Below are 19,759 nucleotides of genomic sequence, written 5' to 3'. Positions count from 1 at the left end.
GCTTATATATTTTTATATTGCTTGTACCCGTGATTAGGACTGGAGGCCAAAGGTGAAATATAGACGCCGTCATCCGTGTGCTGTTACCCTCGTACTGTTATTGAAAACCTATCTGATGAACAAAGCAGTTTCATTAACTGGAATGACAATTAAATACATTTATAAATAAATTACATTTAAAGTTATAATTAGTGTTTTGTAATGAACGCAGTCATACCATTCAGCGATTATAAATTCTCTTAATGTTAATGTTTCTTAATGTCTAGTGGGTGAAAGACAGAAAGATTGTTTTTGCTTTGTCAGTTTTTCCCATTCTTTTGGTTAAAAATGTCCTTGGTTTTCCGTATAGGCTTAAAGATACTGTAAGAATGTATTGATCCTGGCATCTTTCTGTGAATGGTGTATAGCCTGCAGTGAGTCTTCCGTGTAAAAGTGGAGGTGTGCTGCAAGCTCGCTCAAATGTGGTGAGATGAGAGAAACGAGCGGAGAATTTGTTGAGGCAGCAGTCGCAGCAATGGACGTACATTCATGTTTTCAATGAAGGATTTCCATTACACATCTAAAGGATAACATGATACGATCTTGTGGATTTGCATTACTCGCTCGTGTAACTAGTTTGTAATTTAAACTATATTTTATGATTTTTGTGTTGCAGAAAACATGACTGGGACATAACCTACTTTTTTGGCCGTCAGAGCCAAAACTGTGCTGAATGCAAGACCTAAGCGAAACTCTTAACGGGATTATAACATCTGGGCAGCGTTCGGTTCGGTTCTCGTGGTTTCCCGCTCTGGATATCGGATTTATCGTTTTTTTCTCGGGATGGAAGGTCGGGATTTCGCTCCTCCGCCGCACCTTCTGGCAGAGCGAGGCGCGCTGGTTCACAGAGGCGCCTCGAGGATCACTCCTGCCGGGCACACGACTGTGCAGCATCCCGGTCACTTTCAGCCTGGGAAATATTACCCCTCACACATACCGATGCCTCCACATTCAGGTAAGTGATATGTTTGTTTTACCATGTGGATAATTCAGTGCCTTTAAAACATACCTTTATCTTTTCACAGCAGCGCACGGAAGTGTAATTAGGCTACAAATACTTAATTTTATTGGGAAATTAAGGTATTTTTTTGGAAATGAGCAATTGCTATGGACTCCATATAGTCAAATCTGATTGAATATGAGCGTTTCATTGAACAGTTTACTTGCATAAACTCTGACAGGAGCTGAAAGGCTGGTTGTTTCTAGTTTAAAGCAGTGCAAACGGTATGAGAAAATAAAATAAAATTTAGATAATTATTTTTGGACAATTTAATTTATTTTTGGTATATAAATTTATTTCTGATGATTTCATGAATATAGGCTACTGTTTTGTTGATAATGAACAGTTACTTTATAGCTGGATTGCCCTGATTGTTTCGCGCTCATTCAGAGATCTAGTTTTCTTTGACAAAATAAGTTATTCGGTAGTATCTATTCTAGTAAATCCCCATGATTTTCTGTTAATTATTAGGTTGCATATTTGAGCGGTTTGCTGCCATAGCTGCTTAAAGTTAACACAAGTGTGCTAGCTGTGGTTCGAGAATTCTCCAAGATTGGGGTCAGTAGCTCTGTGTGTTTGTGTGTGTGTGTGTGTGTGTGTGCGCGCGCGCTAAAAGAGGCATCTGTGATACCAGAAAATCCGGTTTCTATATTGAGCGATGTGACGGGGTGCGAATGAGTTGACAGTGCATGCATTAGATTTAACAAGTGTCTCCAGCTTTCAAAGTACCTTTGGGATAGAGGTACACTTAGCATTTTGGTTATTAATGAGTTCATAGGTTTGTATGTATGTGCACATGAATGCATCAGTCTGTGAATGCTTCAGCTTCTGTTGTTAATCAGAGAATATCACAGTATGTACGTAATTCCACAGTTTTTCTTTTTTTCTTTTATAACATTTCCTATGGTTGACATAACCACCCTTTTGATGTGTTCTAATGACTTCAGCAGTTTCAATAGTTATGGACAATGAATTAAATTAAACTCACTTTGGTGTTGTTTTAATCAGTAAGTTTGTAAATATATCCCCCTCCCCTTTATTATTTTCTTTTCATAGGCCTATAGCTTAACACTTATAATTTCTCATATTAACCCTTGACTTGTTATCTTGTGTGTTTACGTGTGTGTGTGTATGAATTATTTTCAGTTGAATACGAATGAGACATTACATTCGCTGTGTTTTAGACTCAGCTGAAGTCATTCAGTTTTGTTCCATGCATAACGTTTGCTGTGTGAATGATGAAGTTTCTCAATGAAATTGAGGCTCAAATGAAATTTCAGCAGCGCGATCCCGCTGACCCCGACGGTCCCCGGCGCACGGTGAAAGCGCGCGGGTACTGAAGGGGTCGTCAGCGGCTGTCTTCCTCTTCGGCCTCCCGTTGCTATACCCTCACCCACTGCCTTCTTAAAGTATTTTTATTTGTTCCTTACACAAATAACTCCGTCCTCTTACCTCACACAGAGACAAACTACGAAGGTCCGCAAGATAAACTCTATAAAACATACAGCCTCTTACAATAGCTGCTTTCGAGTAAATGTACATCTCCCTGTCGTTATTTTTCATCTCAAATATATTGAATCGGTTCATTATCTATTTCTTCGACGACTATCGTCGAGCTGAATGCATTTTAAAAGCCAAACCGACAGTAGATTGATGGATCTTGTTGTGCTGCTGAAGACTCGCGTGCACCTCAAATGCTGCGCAGCAGTGCGCGCGGCTAATGTGTACAGTACGATCTCCTTTTCTTCTTTCTTTTCACCCCCTCCTTCTCTCTCTCTCTCTCTCTCTCTCTCTTTCTTTTCTTTCCTCCATATCCTCAGCAGATGTCTGTAACGTCTGCCTCAAGGCCAGCTCATGCCATACAGGAGCATCATTACTTCTGTGTATGCGTGTATGAGTATGCGTGTTTGCGCGCGTATCAATTTCATGTTCTTCCGCTGTGGCTTTATTTTTATTTTTTTTTAAATCAACACAGGTGTCTTTTCTGCAGAATAGGTAGTATAGGCCTACGATGATACTGTTGTATTATTTTACATCATACTGGGAGGAAAGTAATTTTGTATGTAATGATGGGATAAAGGCTAAGCATATATATATATATATATATATATATATATATATATATATATATATATATATATAAATTCCTCTTAGTTGAAATGTATTATTTCAGACAATCACACTTATAAACTGTATTCCCAAAAGTGCAGGATGGAAGGAGTGTGTAAAAAGAATTGAATGACTGTGAAAATACGTAAGAAATGCATTCTGGCCTACTGCAGTGCTACCCTTTTACTGAATCACAAAAATACAAATATAGACTGAGAAACAGAATGATATGAGTTTTTCTCGGTTACAATTAACAGCAACCCGCAGTTAAATTAGGTGGCACCCTGTCTGTCACAGTCATCCAAGCGTTCGTTTGCCCTCACCTTCGGCGTTACAGAGTGATTTTGTAGCTTTGTGCCATGTTTCTGCAAGAGCAGTGGTCTGCCCTGTCAAGCTTTGGTCGGCCTTCTTTCATATCACTTCCTCTCCGCTTCTGTGTGCCTTGAGTCCTGATTTAACAATGCCGTGTCTGCTGCTGCTGTTGATCCGAACCTGTCTCACCCTCCTCGTCCACTCGTTCCTCTGCGGTGCAGCCCTGCTGCCCCCAGGCTCTTCGCCTTTGATAGGGCTCGTAGTTTAAATTAGTGCGTTCGCTTGAGTCTAGTTAGTATCTCTCTTCATTGCTCTCTCCTTTTCACTTGTGCCTCTCTCTGCACAGTCCCTGACTTTTAACGGATCACTTTTATAGATTAATGCTAAATTAATTACATCGTCTTTGGAATTTGATTCTGATCTGGCATGAACGTTTGTGTTTGATTCCACCTTTGTCCGATAACTTCTGAAATGGCGTAAAATTCCTTCGCTGCTCCAAAATAGAGTAAAGAGTGAAAGTGAATAAAAGAGCGAGAGTGAGAAGAGGAAAAAGAGAGGCTGAATGCTTCCACCTGGTTGGTAATCTGGCCCAATTACCTCTGCTTGGTAGCACAGAGCCTTGCGTGTTCCATCGCCACTCACTATGCCTGCCAGCTGAGTGCTGCGCGGCGAGTGTACGACGCTCTGTGTATGTGTGTGTGTGATTCTGCAGAGCCTCTTTGGCAGAAGCGACATCGCCCCCACCCTCCTTCACCTCACACTCTCTTCTTTCACTGTTTGATGTGCCTCAGTAGGCTGAGAGTGTCCCAAGTCCCAACACCCTGGTCCGATTGCACCCATCACCGCTGCCCTCTCAAACAATGCATCTACACGTCATCAGTGTCGGCAGAAAATCATTTATTAATATTTGATACGTACACCTTCTTATGTGCACCTATAAAATATGTATTACCCGCTTCAGCGCCCGGAATAACATCACTTTCGATGCCTGTGACTATTGATTAGGGCCGCGTTTCTCAAAAGCACAGCTGTGCAGTATTAAAGTCATGAGATCAGGGGTAACGTGGTGCTTTCCAAAAGAGCTGAAGCGGCTCACCTGCATTCATCTAAAAATAGTTCTGTCATATTTGAATCTTTTATAATTTGTCACCTTTGTGTCATTGCATTTATGCCATTTTATGCCATTACTTTTTTTCTGTCCACAAATACACTGGAAGTAAGTAAATGTTGTCTAATTTCGTTTTGCAACGCATTGACTTTAGTTGTAAAGACAAAAAAACTGTTCTTCAAAATCTTTCGTGAAAGTCAGTTTTAGATTGCATTAAAGTGAGGAAATGGGGCAGGCGTGGCCTAATGGTTAGAGAGCTGGACTAGTTACTGGAAGGTTGCTGGTTTGAGTCTCGGTGCTGACAGGAGTTGTAGGTGGGGTGAGTGAATGAACAGCACTCTCTTCCACCCTCAATACCCATGGCTGAAGTGCCCTCGAGCAAGGCACTGAACCCCCAGTTGCAACCCGGGTGCTGGATCTATAGCTGCCCACTGCTCCACTGCTGTGTTCACGGTGTGTTCACTTCTCACTGCTTTGTGTGTGCACTTGGATGGGTTAAATGCAGAGCACCAATTCCGAGTATGGGTTACCATAATTGGCAAATGTCACAATTTTCACTTTCAAATGATGATAGAATTGAAATATCATTTCAAAATATCTTATGGCACCGAATATGCTTTGGTGTTCTTCAATGAATGTGGTTTTCTTTAAATACTGACAAAACATAGGCCTACAAACAGTACATTTAAAAAAATGCAAAGCAGGAGGGTTTAAATGAGGAACTGTGAATGCATGCATGGCAAGTCAGATATGTATGCACCTAATATGCACCTGACATATGATATGGTGTTTTCACACCAAATCCGAAAATTGTCACCCTTCCAACTTGGATTTCTGCAACTGATACTTGAGAGCTGACTGGGATAAAAAATGCTCAGTGGGAGGGCTTGTAATATGCACACAGATACAATCGCACAAAAACACACATAAGCTAAACCCGTTAAAGGATGCAAGCAAATAAGGGTCGGTAGACACTTATTCGTACACACACAGTTCAACTTTTAAACCCTGGGTTCATCTGCTGTGCATTGGATCAGCACAACAATGAAGCAGTACTCTGGAGCACCATGAGCTACAGAGCTCATTTATACAGCTGTCAGACTCCCTCTTTCTTTCTTTCTTTCTTTCTTTCTTTCTTTCTTTCTCAATCTCCTCCTCTTCTTCCATTTCCTACTGGCTCAATTTTTTTTTTCACAAGAAAACAGCTCTCATGACTCGTCAACACTGCTGTTTGGATTTCATCAGTTTAACACCCAGCATTTTTTTTCTCTTTTCATTTTATTATATGTATATGTGATTCTTTCAACTATCTCACTCATTTTGACACATTTCCCTTAGGATGTTACACGCATCTTCTCTTAAACTTGTAAGGGCTTTCTTTAGTGCTTTGGGAATTGGTTTATATTGATTTAAGTGGTTTACATTTCTGTGAGTAGTTCTGATCTAAATCTAAAATCAATTTTATTTGGAATTGTTTATTTTATTATATATATATATATATATATATATATATATATATATATATATATATATATATATATATATATATATATATATATATATGTATATAATTGAATATACATTTTTGTTAGAAAATATATTTTTGTATTTATTATTTTACAATTTACAACAAACTATTTATAATGTCTGTTTTTAGTATTTAAAAAAAAATTCAGATATTTCATACACTGACCCGTGCCAGCGACTATCTTTTTTGTTGAGCCCTGTAAATTCACAAGTTTTGTGCGGAGTTTGAGCAGAATGTGTTCTTTCTTTCATGTGTATGTGTGTGTGTGCTTGCATGCTGCTTGCTACATCCTGTGAGATACTTTTCATTGTGACACCTCAACTGATGGACTCAACCACCACAGCATATTTTAACCATGTGGGGAATCTCTCTCTCCTCCCGCACTCTTTCCCTCATGCACTGTCTCATGCACTGCTGTCATTATTAAGTCCAATTTTTGACTCGGCCTGCATTTGTTGTAAATAAGAAACAATTTTGGGATTTGGCTTAGAAAACAAAAGCCCTCCACACTGGCTTTGATGTCTGATAGTAAGAGAAAAGTGACATTTTAAATGGGCTGCAAAAACAAAATCTTGAAAGTGTTTCAATTCTGTGGTGAGGATGTGTGATTGGACGAGGAATCTAGTGACAGGCATGACTGTGTATGCTAGGATGACCTACAAAACACACTTCCACCTTTTTTGGGGGGTGAGGGTGGGGGGGGGGGGGGGGGGTTATGCGAGTGTTCTGAATCATGGATGCTGTATAATTTCTGCGTGTTTTTTTGCGTGTGTGTGCATACAGTGATCAATAATCAATCAGTCTGTGTGTTCTCAACAAGGTCGGATCGTCCCACCTTGGCACATGCAATTTCACAGTTATGCTGAGCTCATCACCATTAGATACTAAGATGATATCAGGAAATATCATCAAGGATTTTATGCTGCAATGGTATCTGACACCTGTATGTACCAGGCGCACACACACACACTGACTACCTTATTCATGTAGTTATAATTGAATACCTTTTTTTTCTATGCTACTCACTATTTTGCATTATTAAACATATTCATGTGACTATTATAATAGGCACATTGAATACTTTGATATTTGGGTATCTTCCGCAGTATGTGACATTATGTGATCATGTGAGGGTGGGATACCACACAGCAAGACGAGAGCTGCAAATGTATGCAGAGCCTTCATTAAATATACATAAAGCATGCTTTTTAAGGACACATCGGCTTCCACACCAGTAAAGAAAAAAAAGCTCAAAACAAAGATTAGCATCAGGAATTCAATATTAATCAGTCTCGAGGGACTCTCTCTCTCTCTCTCTCTCTCTCTCTTTCTGTATTCCTCTTTTTCTCCTCTCTCTCGTTATAGCGAAGGCTTTAATTTGAGATTGACTTGTTGCTTTCGAGCCGCATGTCTGAATATTTTCATGTTCTCTGATTAAAACAAAACTCCGGTTGACGCATAGCCTTTGTGTTTTGGCCTGTGCTTTGATTGCTTGTAAAGTTTTCCCTTCTCACTTTCATCCCTCCCTAATCGTCTTCCTGAATCTTTTTTGTTTGCATTTTTATTATTATTTTTTTTCCTTTTAGGCAAGAACTTGCTTGTTTTTTTTTCTCTGTCGCACTCTCTGTCTGTCTGTCTCTCTCTGGTTCTGATTAGTGTTTTTCAGACTCAGCAGGAGGTTGGCTAGCTGTGGGGCAAGACAGTGCCGTGACCACCGTGACAACACAGTCATGCCTGAACACGGAGCCAGCCTTCCATGCATCCCATAATAGCCCCTGTTCTATTTCTGGACTCCGGCCTTTGCATTTTTACCCAGAATGCACAGAAAAACGAACCCTTATTTGACCAGACAAATTCTCAGCTTCACTCCTCCCACAAGTCAAATTCTGTGAAGCGAATAACATGTCAAAACATGCGGGTCTCATTCCAATAATCTAAAAGAGTCCCCCCCCCCCACCACTTCGTCTCCTAAAATGCTTCGATTTAACACTAAACTGCTTAAACGGATGCAGTATGGCTTGGCTTGCCTGCTTTGTTCTGTCCAGCTTTGGCAGCTGATCTCTGGTCAGGTGTACTGTGCGGTCACAGTCGGCTCAATTAGGACACAAACGTGCTTAACAGCTATCAGTATGGCAACATAATAACTGTGATTTGGATTGAAGAGGAATGCATGATTACATACAGAGGGGCCGTTGACAAGGGAAAGTGGGGTGTCAGTGTGTTGATGTGTGTGTGTGTGTGTGTGTGTGCGTGTGAAAGTCTATAAGAGTCTACCCTTATTATCACTCTTTTCCCAAAAACAGATCTCTAGCTTTGAAAATGAATTGGCTAACGTCAGTAAACTTGTTTATTTATGCACATTCAGACCAACACACACACATATAAGTGGATATTGGTTGCCTGGTGATAATAGCTCTGGGCTGGCGACCCAAACAGGTGTGTTCCCAGATAGGGGTGACCCCTGAACTGCAGCGATACTGAGGATCACGGTGCCCTTGGGCAGGGCAGTTAACCTGAGCTTGCTCCAGGGGAATTGTCCCTGTAATTAAAGTACTGTAAACAGCTTTAAATGAAAGTGTCTGCTTATTGACAAGTAGGCAATTATTCAACAATTGACTTTTTTTTTAAAGATGATGCAGCTTATGGGGTTGGTGCATATGAGAGCGCGTGCTGTTATAAGTCTCTCCTGAGTCATAGTTTGCAGGGCAGAATGAGACTCAGGGCTGCTGGTAATCCCTCTCTGGGTTTGGAGTTTCTGAGCCTCACGTTCACACTGATACTGGTTGGTTAGAGGGGGATTAGAAGACCTCATCTTTCACTGGACCCCAGAATAGAGGTGTGGATCAGGGTGAGAAGAGGGAGAAAGGAAAGGAGAAGAAAATGAAGAAGGAAGGGAAGAAGGAAAAAAACTGGAAAGGTAGGGGAAATACAAGAAAAAATACATTAGGAAAGAACAGGAGAACACTAACAGGAAAAAGGGATGAAAGGAATGTAAGAAAGGAAGAAAAGTAGAAAAAAAATTAAAGTTAGGGAAATGGAAAGAAAGAAGAACAGAAGGAAGGGACAAACTGTTATGAAAGGTGCGGTAAAGGATAGAAGAAAAAAGAAAGAAACCTGGGAAGGAGGAGAAAAGGTAGACAATGAAAGGAAGACAAAGAAGGAGGGAAAAATTTAAAAAAGGAGAAGGGATATTTGGGAAATGAAAAATAAAGGAGTCTGAAAGGAGGTGGAAAGAAGGATCAAAGAAAAGAAGGAAATAAGAAAGGAGGAAGGAAAGCAAGTAGAAAGAAAACGGTAGAAAATGGAAGGAAGAGTGGACAGGGAAGAAAAGGAAGGAAAAGATAGAAATTAAGGAAAAGAACAGGAAATTAGTCAGAAAAGTGGTGTAATGGAAAGAAAGAGAAAAGGAAGGAAGGTTACCAAAATAAATTAGGTGAAAGGAAGAATAATTGAGAAGAAATGGAGGAGGGATGGATGGACAGGAAACAAGGAAACGGAGAGGAAAGGAGGAAGGAAGAAAGAGAAAGACAAGAAAGGAAGAAAGGAGGCGATATATGTGTGAATATAATGTATACGTGTGTGTGTGTGTGTGTGTGTGTGTTCTTTCCACTATGGTTTATGCTTCAGCGAGAGTGCTGATGTCATGTAGACACCAAGATTAAAGTGCTGCACCCGCTGTCTGGGGTGTAAACACTGCCGGCACATTAAACACCGCAGAGAGAGAGAGAGAGAGAGAGAGAGAGACGGTGGGACAGGGTACAGGGAACCATGTAAATGAAAGACAGAGATAGTGACAAAGAAAGATTGAAATGGCAAAAGAAAAAGAGTAACAGAAATTGAGAGTTTGGGGAAAGAAAGAGTATCTGATTAATGAAAGGGAAAGTTGTGTAATGACTTTCTGAAGGGTTCACAGCAGTGTATGTTCATTAATGTGAGGAGCTCTGATCACGGATTTGCCATTCCTTTTTCCTTCCTTTCACAGCATTTGCATTGTTTTCATTATAGTACTGTAATTATAAGATGCTTTTACATGAGACACATCAATGTAATAGTGCTTTTGCTGCAACAAGACGAGCCTCATGCATGCTACGCAATAGATTATGGCATTCATCAGGCATATTTTGATTCAATAATTCTTGTATTCCTGTTCTAGTCCTTCAAATCAACATCCTGCATCTGATTGTGAAGAAAATAAGCAGTTCCCAGGGAGCTGACGGAAGTCAGGCGAAAATAAATTAGCCACATAAATAATTTGCCTACAGTTTAGAGATTATGTGTTTGCAATGATAAAGAAAATACTAAACTGATTACCTTGTTTTTTCCTCATAGTTTTGTCTGTGAGCTCAAGTTTATTCCTCCCAAAGGAACTTTTCAGTGCCTTTTTAGTTCATTTTAGTTCTCAGTTTGGTTTCACTGAAGTGTCAACTTTGTGTCATATATATATATATATAAAATAAGTTATTGAGTCAATTGTTGACTAAATTAATAGAATAGAGCTATGATGAATGAAGCATATGGTACTGTTCAAAATTTTGGGGTTGGTAAGATTTTTTTCAATGATTTTGAAAGAAGTCTCTTATGCTCACTGTAGAATACAGTAAAAACTGTAATACTGTGAAATATTATTACAATTTAAAATGACTGTATTTTATTTTAGTATTTAAAAATGTATTCCTGTGATGGCAAAGCTGCATTTTTAGCAGCCTTTACTCCCGTCTTCACTGTCACATGAACCTTCAAAAATCACTGTAATGCTGATTTCGTGCTCAAGGAACATTTCTTATTATCATACCTGAAAACAGCTGTGCTGCTTCATATTTTTGTGGAAACTGTGATAAATTTTTTGAAGCTTGAATGGAAAAATAGAACATTTATATAGGCTTTATTTTCGTAACAATGTAAGTTTTCACTGTCAGTTTTGATCAGTGTAAGGGATTCTTGGTTGAAAAGAATTAATTTCTTTCAAGATAAATAAATACAATTTATGACAGTAATGTAGCAAGTAAAAAGTAAGTTATGTCAAAATGTTCATTTTGGGTGAAATATCCATTTATCTCAATTTGCTAATTTTATTCTTGAACATGTGCATGAACTTGTGAAAATACATGTTTGTCTGTGTGCGTGTTTGTCCCAGTGATGTATGTTGTGTGTGTCTGTCTGTATTAACAATATGAGTGTATGCGTGTCATGCTGGCTCCAGTCGCCAGTGGTTATCAAAGGCCTTGTGGCCAGGTGCTGTGTTGTCTCTCAGGCTTTACGGTCCTTCCCTCAGCATGTCTGGCTGGCCTGGCCTGTCCTCTATCATGTCTGCCAGATAGTGGCTCCTCTGTGCTGGGCTTTGCTTGGAGGTCAGGAGCCTTACACACAGCTGTGGACACAACACAGAGGCAGTCAAAGTCCCACAGTCCTCCCCTATCATCTCCCCCTCACACAAATTCACACACACCCACACACACAAATACGCTCAGGACATGGAGCCAGTCCAGCCTGATGAAAGAGGGGAAGATGTGAGGCGTGAATCGAGGCTATTGTAATTCCACATCCCGGGTGCCAGGAGCACTGCTCTTCTCGCTTCTTGACGGATATCTATGGATAGAACGAGTGCTGGTTTGTAGGAAAGTTAGTGCAACTCTTTTTATAAATTGGCTCGTCTCATTGGGTTAAAGAGTGTTTCAGCCAGCTGTTTCAGCAAGTAGACAAACACGGTGAGGCGGCCCAATGTTATGTTTCCACTGTAAAGACCATTCAATCAGTCTTTAATTCCCCTAAAAGCCAAGAGACTGGCCTATGATTACACTTTGGCTGATACACACTTCCCTTTGGCTGTGATTCAGCTCTCCGTGTGACTCTGCAAGTTGTAGCTCTCTTACACTCACATCTTGTTCTCTTTCGCTCTCTCTGTCACTTCCAACTGTTAGTCTGATACTCAATTTAAAGGCGCTGTTTTCTAATATCCACCTTGTTGTTAACTTCATTCCCACACCCTCTTTCCAAAACTACTCGAATGTACTAAATGATTTACAGGCAGAAATGATTCTGATTGGCTGAAAAAAGGCTTCCTTTCAGCCTAGGGCTGTCACAGAGAGAGGTATGATTTCTTTGGATAGTTATTTCAGCTAAATCTGAGAGGTAATCGCATTTCATGCATCGTATTGCTTACAGCACCTTCAATACACTTTCTGTTTCATAGTAATACATGTGCGGACAAACACACCGTTGTAATGCAGCCTTGATCCTTAACCTATAATCTGCAGAAGTGATTCAATTTCCTTTATAGTTACACATTCATTCCCCTCTGAATATTACCAATATTATTCCTGCTCATGCCTTTCACTTCGTTTCTCCTCCATCTCTCTGTGTCTTTATTTTCAACATATGCCTTCTTAAGTTGTCGCACTTTATACTCTTTCAATAACTGTTTATCCTCTTTGTGGAGTATTGAGCCGTAAGTCTTGCACTTCAGAGCCCCCCTCACCTCACTTATCCAGAGAATTTCCAACATGGCAGCTGTTTGTTAGCGCAAGTGAGCAAAACCAACATTTCTACACTGCAAGGAAATCAATGAGACACAGTCCACCTCAGCTAATAAACAAACATTTTATATACTTTTATTTTCTTTTTTGTGTGCATTTTTTTTTTTTAGCAAATTTGTGTTATTTGTTGCAGTTGTTGGTTCATGTGCACACACATCTGATGGACGTCTTTGTATATTGTTCACAGTGAACACTGCATTTTAAGAAGCTATGTTAAAATAGTCATTTTGGCAAAACGCGTCTCAAAAACCACAAGAATTTGCTGTGTGCACTGTAGACGAAAATTGTTGCCTGATGAATTAAAACAGTGTTACCAACCACAAATTTAAAATGAGCTCCCCTTTTTGACATGTTTGTGTATAGTTTGTTATTTTTTAGATATTTAATGGTCTGGTTTTCATGGCCAGTTCAAGTGTAGATGTGGGGTTAGGGAGAGAATGAGCTAAATGCTCAGCTGTTGACTCTTGGTCAGCGTCTCAAAAGAGAGTTCTCACACTGACCAGAGTTTTTACTACTGCCTTTATCATACAACAGGGAAATGCAAAGGTTAGGTTGAGGTCAATAAATCGGCTGTGTTTACTCTTTTATATTATTTTCTGTTCGTGGGATTGTCCAGGATTGGAAAGACTGTCTGCAGGTGGCTTATTCAGGTTCTCCTACAGATCTTGCAGGTCTGAGCTCACCCTTGCTCCAAATGAATCTTACTTTTTTCCTTACAGTTGGCTTACGTTTTGTGGGAGAAATCGTTTCTTTAGAGCGTATAGTGGAACCCACAGTGTCTCTTATTTGCTGCATTGTGTTTTCTCAAGGTTACAATGCTACAATAGCACTCAAATCTTCTCATTTTCAGAGGCGTTTAACCTCAGATCTGATATCAGCCTTGCCTTTCCTCATACGGTGAATGTCATTTCTACAGAAGTTCAAACAGGGGCGTGTTTGTGGCCTCCAGGTCTGTTCGAGAGGAAGTCTGTTTTCCTACCATTCGCTCTCTCTCCATTTGGGAGCCATGAGAGAAGAAAATGAAACACATTTATCTTGGGTTTCCCTGTTCTCTCAACCCTTCATGTGTCCTTCCTTCTGCTTTTATTTGTCGAACACACACATACACAAACCCCCAGAACGATGCGCCCATGCAGCGCCGTCAATATTCAGAAGGGCCCTGAATGGATGGCTGGCATTTGCATGCATTGATTGAGTGCATGTTTGCCCAATATTTCAGCACAGCTGATGGCTTTATTAGACACATTGATTTAAAAGGCAGATAGATGGAGGTGGACGACAGGGAGGGGAATGAACAGAAGGGAACGAACGAGGAAAGAGAGGGAACATTGCGACACACACACACACACACACTGAAAAATTGAGCAGTTTGTGTTTTTTTTCTGTGTATCTGGCAAACTTGAAATAATAATAAATCACAAATAAAAATAAATCCATCACAAATAATAATATATAATAAATTCATTTTATACTGAATCAAAAGGGCACACTGACGTTTAGATCCTCTGTTGGTCAAATGTGCACATTTTGTCTTTATCAACTTGAACTGTTAGTTATTAATTGCATTGCTATTATATTGCTAAATTAATTTATAATTAGTTTACATCTGAAAAATATTAATTAAAAAAAGTCCACATTAGTTGATGAACAGTAATTAAAGTTCATTGTCATCTTCAGTACTTGTGAAGTTTTTTTTCTAACCTTTTAATGGCATTTCATACTATTTTCAAAAATTTGGTTAAACAATTAAAAGAAAAAAGAAGATGAGAGGAAGCAGAGTGAGAGATGGCTTTAGACAGTGAGAACTGTATGACTGTGTTGACCTGCATGTGTGTGTGTGTGTGTCCTGAAATGGTCTGATTAGGAGGATGGTGTTGGGTTGTTAGAGGAAGCGGTGGGAACTCTCACCTTTTCGCTAACTGCACTCAACTTTAACATGACCCTCACACACACACACACACACACACACACACACACACTCAAACACACACAGAGAATCATGAACACACGATGATCACGAGTGGATAACTATACAGACTGCTGACTCTCTCTCTTCTCTCTCTCTCTCTCTGTCTGTCTCTCTCGCTTCACATTGTAGTTAAAAATGTCTCAAATTAGATTTTTTTTTCATGTGACACAGATCTGACACAGTGTCTGAACAGCAAAAACCACATTCATTGCTGCACTTTCAATGACCTTTCTAGTTGTTCATGTTTACTTGTTTAGAACTTTATCTTAAATGAATTTTTTTTTACATTCTTAACCAGAGATTTAAAAGTTTTTATTTGTATGATTTAGCAATCTTTGAAACCAGTCATTTTAAGAGATTATACTTTTTAGTGTACAAACGTATCCAAATCCTCAGTGCACTCAATAATGTTTCATGTTGGCTCACAAGCAAATTTTATTCTACGCATACAGTCTTAAATATTACTTTTATAGTAGAACAAAATTTGAAATAAAGAAACAAATTATTGTCATTAAAATGATTATGAGCATTGAGAATAGCTGGATGGCTGAAACGTCTGCTCTTGCTCTAAATAAATGATTGATTCTTTTTGTTAAAGACTTTGTCTAGTCTTTCAGAGTGCGAACCATCTACAGTCTCTTCTAAATAAAGAAACAAACAAATAAACAAAAGAAAGAAAGAAAAATAAAATTTATTAATTATTATATATATATATATATATATATATATATATATATATATATATATATATATATATATATATATATATATTTATATACATATATATTGTAAGAAATATAATTCCAAATAATTTTTTGAATGACTTTTTAGGTTTTAATCAATTTAATGATTTCTTTCTTTTTTTTTTTTGGATTGTGGAAAATTGTAAATGTAGCCAAAAAGATTTCTGTATTTCTGTTGAACATACCATAGTAGGATAATTTTAAAGAAATTAATATTTTTATTTAAGAAATTACATTATTTTTAATCAAATAAATGTAGCCTGTTGAGCAAAAGAGACTTATTTCGAAAACATTAAAAACCTTAAATTTAAAACTTACCCCAAACTCCATCAGGTTAGAGTATCATATGCATGCATGTTGAAGAACATCACCTGTTCAAACTCATGTCTGATATGGGCCACATTTGAAAAGTCATGTAAGCAACCACATGAAAAAGTGAACTTAAGCAGAAAATCATAATTGAGCGCTTTGGTTTGTGGTGTGAACACGTCCCCTCTGTCATTGTCTCTCTCTATATCTCTTTTTAGACCAAGCCACACTGAACAATTCCCTCTAGAAGCAGCTCTTTCCATTTGATTCGAGTCTGCATGTGTGTTCAAGCCAAGCAGAAGTGGTTTTTGGTTACACTTCTGTTAAAACCCCCCAAAGGAAACTGCTGCCTTTTCTCCCTCCCATCACTTATTTTGAACATGGGAGGGCTAGGGTTTTGCTGTACCTCAGCTTTAGGGTTTCAGGCGTGCTTCACGCTCTCTTGCAGAGGCCAAATATAGAGGCTTGTTCCAGTGTGGGTGCAATACACCGCCAGACCAACCAGACTAGACCCCTCTGCAACAAGTGTTGCTATTTCCACTTTCCAACAGGAAACCAGCTGTGTGGCTTTAGCTTAGCAAGGGCTTTTTGAGTTTGTGTGTGTGTGGAAGAAAAAATAAGGAGGGTTTTAAAATCATGCATGCATGTGCAGGTTAATGTCATGTTGGACAGAAAGAACATTTGTGTGTGTGCATATCGGATGTAATGAGCAGTTAGAGAGCAGGAAGCTGCGTCACCCCCTCTGCTCCTCTGTGTCTGCTTTCTTCCTCATCCTCCTCATTTACTCTTACAATATAGTGTCATTGTTTGCAAAGCTGCAAAAACGACCACTATATAGTGTGTGAGTGTGTACATGTACAAATCATGGTGAAGACTGTCCTTTTGACCTCTACTGTTTTCACACGGACCTAATTTATATGTACTCCTATCCCTAAACCTAGCCCACACAGAAACCTTTTTGCACTTTTACATTTAGATACCTTTACATTTTTTTTTTTTATTCAGCAAGGATACATTATATTGATCGAAGTTAAAAAAAAAATGATAATGTTACAAAATATATTTATTTGGAATAATTATGTTCTTTTCTATAGTAATAATACAAATAACAACAGTAAAGGTTATTTGAGCACTAAATGCGCATATTAGAATTATTTGTGATATGAATCAAATTACATTTTGCTCCCAAGAATTAATTACATAATAAAATAGATTAAAATATACAACAATTATTTTAAATTGTACAAAATATTTCACGATATTTTTGTTTTTGCAGTATTTTTGATCAAATAAGTGCAGCCTTGGTGAACATAAGACTTCTCTCAAAACCTAAAAAAAAAAAAAAAAAAAATTATAACTTTTTGCATTGCTTTTTTTTTTTATCTAAGTGATGACATCGTATGACTTTTTTGTAAATTAAGCATTAAAGAGTTTTTGAATTATTAGGAAAAAAGTATGTATGTTATTTATTACAATCTCTGATTAAGAATAAAATCTATTAATAATAAAAGAGTTATTTAAAAATATATATATATATATTTAGAAAATGTTGTTTCTTTATCCATGCATTTTTCCAAAGGGAGGATTTGTCTTTTCTCCCCAAGCATAGTAAAGCAAACTTCCACATAATTTTTTAAAGCATCAGTTTTACTTTTAAGGACATCTCTAGACATTCACAAATGGAGGTTTTGTCATATTTTGTTAACTTGTGGGGACAAATAAGTCTCCAAAGTATTGCTAAGCAAACCCTCAGACACACACACTCACACATAGAGAAGACCATAAACCAAACATCCTATGAAAATTTAAGCAGATTAACAAAAACACTCTAAACCAAGAAAGACATCAGAAGCATGACCACATATATACACATGGTTTGTACATACACACACTTACACAATGGCAGGGCACAGAAATATCATTATGGGTAAATAAAAAAAGGGGAAGAAAAAGAGCAACCTGAAGGATTTAGCGAGTGTGACTAAAGTAGTTTAGAAGAGAATAGCTTGAGTAATTCATTTGCAGGTCTCTGCTTGCCTGTTTGCACAAGCTCTAGATGCGTGTGTGCGTAAGTGGACACGTACCTAGAGTAGCGGAAAAAGTCGTTTGTCTCTGTGATTACTCATTAATGATCAGGGCCCATCCAGCCACTCCTGTTTTATTTGGTTTCTGTGCATGTGTGTGTGTGTGTGTGCATATTTGTGCGTGAGTATGAGTGAATGAAGTGTGTTTGCTTTTCTCTCCCCCATCATGGTTAATTGCCCTCTTCTCCTCCTCCTCCTCTTGGTTTAATGAGGTGTCTGACCCCTGGTTGCCTGCAGCACCATCAGAGCCTTATCATAACACACACACACACACGCACACACACATAGAGAAATGTACGCATGCTGAACATGGCTTCCCCCACAGTTCCTGTTGTTCCCGCAGTCTCCGTAAAAGAAACTAATGAGTTGTAGGTACATCTCTTCAGGGTCCACATTCTGCTTGTTCAACTCCCTTCAAATATGAGTCGTGCTTTTATTGGTCGTCTTTGCCAGCTCTGTGACAGATGCCAGTGTGTGTTTGTGTCAGTATAAATACTGATAGTTGATTCTCGTGGCATGTTCAGACGAGTCAGTGTAATTAGGCTGCTGGATTATTCCAGACTCGCTACTTTTCCAGGAAGGAGGTGTGCGGCTCACCTACGTATCCAGCATCTGTAATTAAAGTTAGAATGCGTAACTGCTGTTTCAGGAGGCCTGTTATTGCAAGTGTTACAACAAACCACTTTAAATAGCCTATAAACGTTATTCTGAAATGATGGCACACTGAATTGAATTAGATTTTGATAAACTGAAATAGTGTTTTTGTGTAAAATGTACTACATTATTCTTTTATTTACAACTTTGATGTTTTTTGTTTTTTTTTACAAACAGCATAAATTTGATTTGGTTACAAATTTTGATCAAGTCATGTATATCATCATGACAATTGAATCAACTGAAGTGCAATCGTTTTCTGTCACTTATATCGTTTCTATATGGATGTGTTTATGTGAAGTGAATTTTGTTTTGTTTATGGTGCATGTACTAGTTATTATTACCTTCATGTTAACTACCAATTTGGGGGAATCTAATCAGCCTGGTGCCTGGACCCCTGCGGCTGCTTCTGATTGGTTCCCCTCTTTCGCCATCACAGGAATAATAAAAACCCCAGCTGGCTTGTCAGCCAATCATCAGCTCTCTTTGAGACCACTGGGACAACTTATGTGTGTGTGTCGGTTGATTTTTGCATGAACCATGTTTATTCTGTTTGTATAGAGAGTGTGTTGGTTCTTATGCATTGAGTGCCCATTTTCCTGCATGCTGATGTCTTTGTAACTGCATAACTTTGCATTTATATGTTGTATATGTATGTGTGTGTGTGAGTCTAGACGCACAGCCACCTTTTTAGTGTGTGAGAGATGCAGCATGCACCTCTGCCCTTGATGATGTGAGAGCGTCCCCCAGTTCCCCAGACGCACTCATCCACCCTCTGCTCCGCCCTTCCTCTACACTCATCTCTCTCTCTTTGTCTCTTCTGTCATTCTCATCTCTGGGGGATTCTGAGCTCTATAGTCTGGGGTGTCTTTCGGTCTCTTGACAGGCAGACAGATGAGCGCTTTAAGGACTGCTCCGTGATTTCTGTGGCAGTGTGTGAGAGTATAGGGGCGGATACCTGGAGTGAAATCTCAGAAACCTCCAGTCTGGTGCCTGTAGGGTTTGAATGACAGCTGCTGAACCTATACAAATCTCCAAAGAGAGAGTGTGAATGTGGAAACTCTAATCGAGAGTTGTGAATATGGAAACAAAGAACTGTAAAGATGTAGTGTTAAAGGTGAAGTGTGTAATTTTTGAAACTTCATGCTGATTTGGGCCCCATATGGTGCCAGTCGTTGATTTTTATGAGCGCTAGTTCTGGACCAATACAGTTCCCATTTGGTGGTTGTGGCCTCATTTAAATTGTAAGGAGCCTCTATCTTTCATGACTGAGAGTTTGCATTTCTTGAATTGTGCCATGGAAATCTCTCAGTTGCAATGGTTTATCCTTTTCCTTCTTTCATTTATTCTTCATTTCCATTTTTTTTGCTG

General features: G+C 38.8%; 1 protein-coding gene across 2 annotated transcripts in view; it reads left to right on the top strand.

The window, feature by feature from the left end:
* The first annotated feature begins 306 nt into the window (after positions 1 to 306).
* Positions 307 to 19,759, top strand: part of LOC113099917 (BAH and coiled-coil domain-containing protein 1-like) — an 80,273-nt gene continuing 60,820 nt past the window's right edge. The window contains exon 1 of one of the 2 annotated variants that reach the window (XM_026264830.1): positions 307 to 994. In XM_026264830.1, coding sequence (XP_026120615.1) covers positions 823 to 994 — 172 coding nt within the window. In that variant the 5' untranslated portion in view covers positions 307 to 822. The remainder of the gene's footprint in view (positions 995 to 19,759) is intronic. The other variant, XM_026264829.1, reaches the window with a different exon arrangement.

Source organism: Carassius auratus, unplaced genomic scaffold, assembly GCF_003368295.1.
Source record: "Carassius auratus strain Wakin unplaced genomic scaffold, ASM336829v1 scaf_tig00217086, whole genome shotgun sequence".
In the NCBI taxonomy this organism is placed as follows: domain Eukaryota; kingdom Metazoa; phylum Chordata; class Actinopteri; order Cypriniformes; family Cyprinidae; genus Carassius; species Carassius auratus.
Note: the sequence above shows the minus strand (reverse complement) of the source record. Positions and strands in the feature narration are given on the sequence as shown.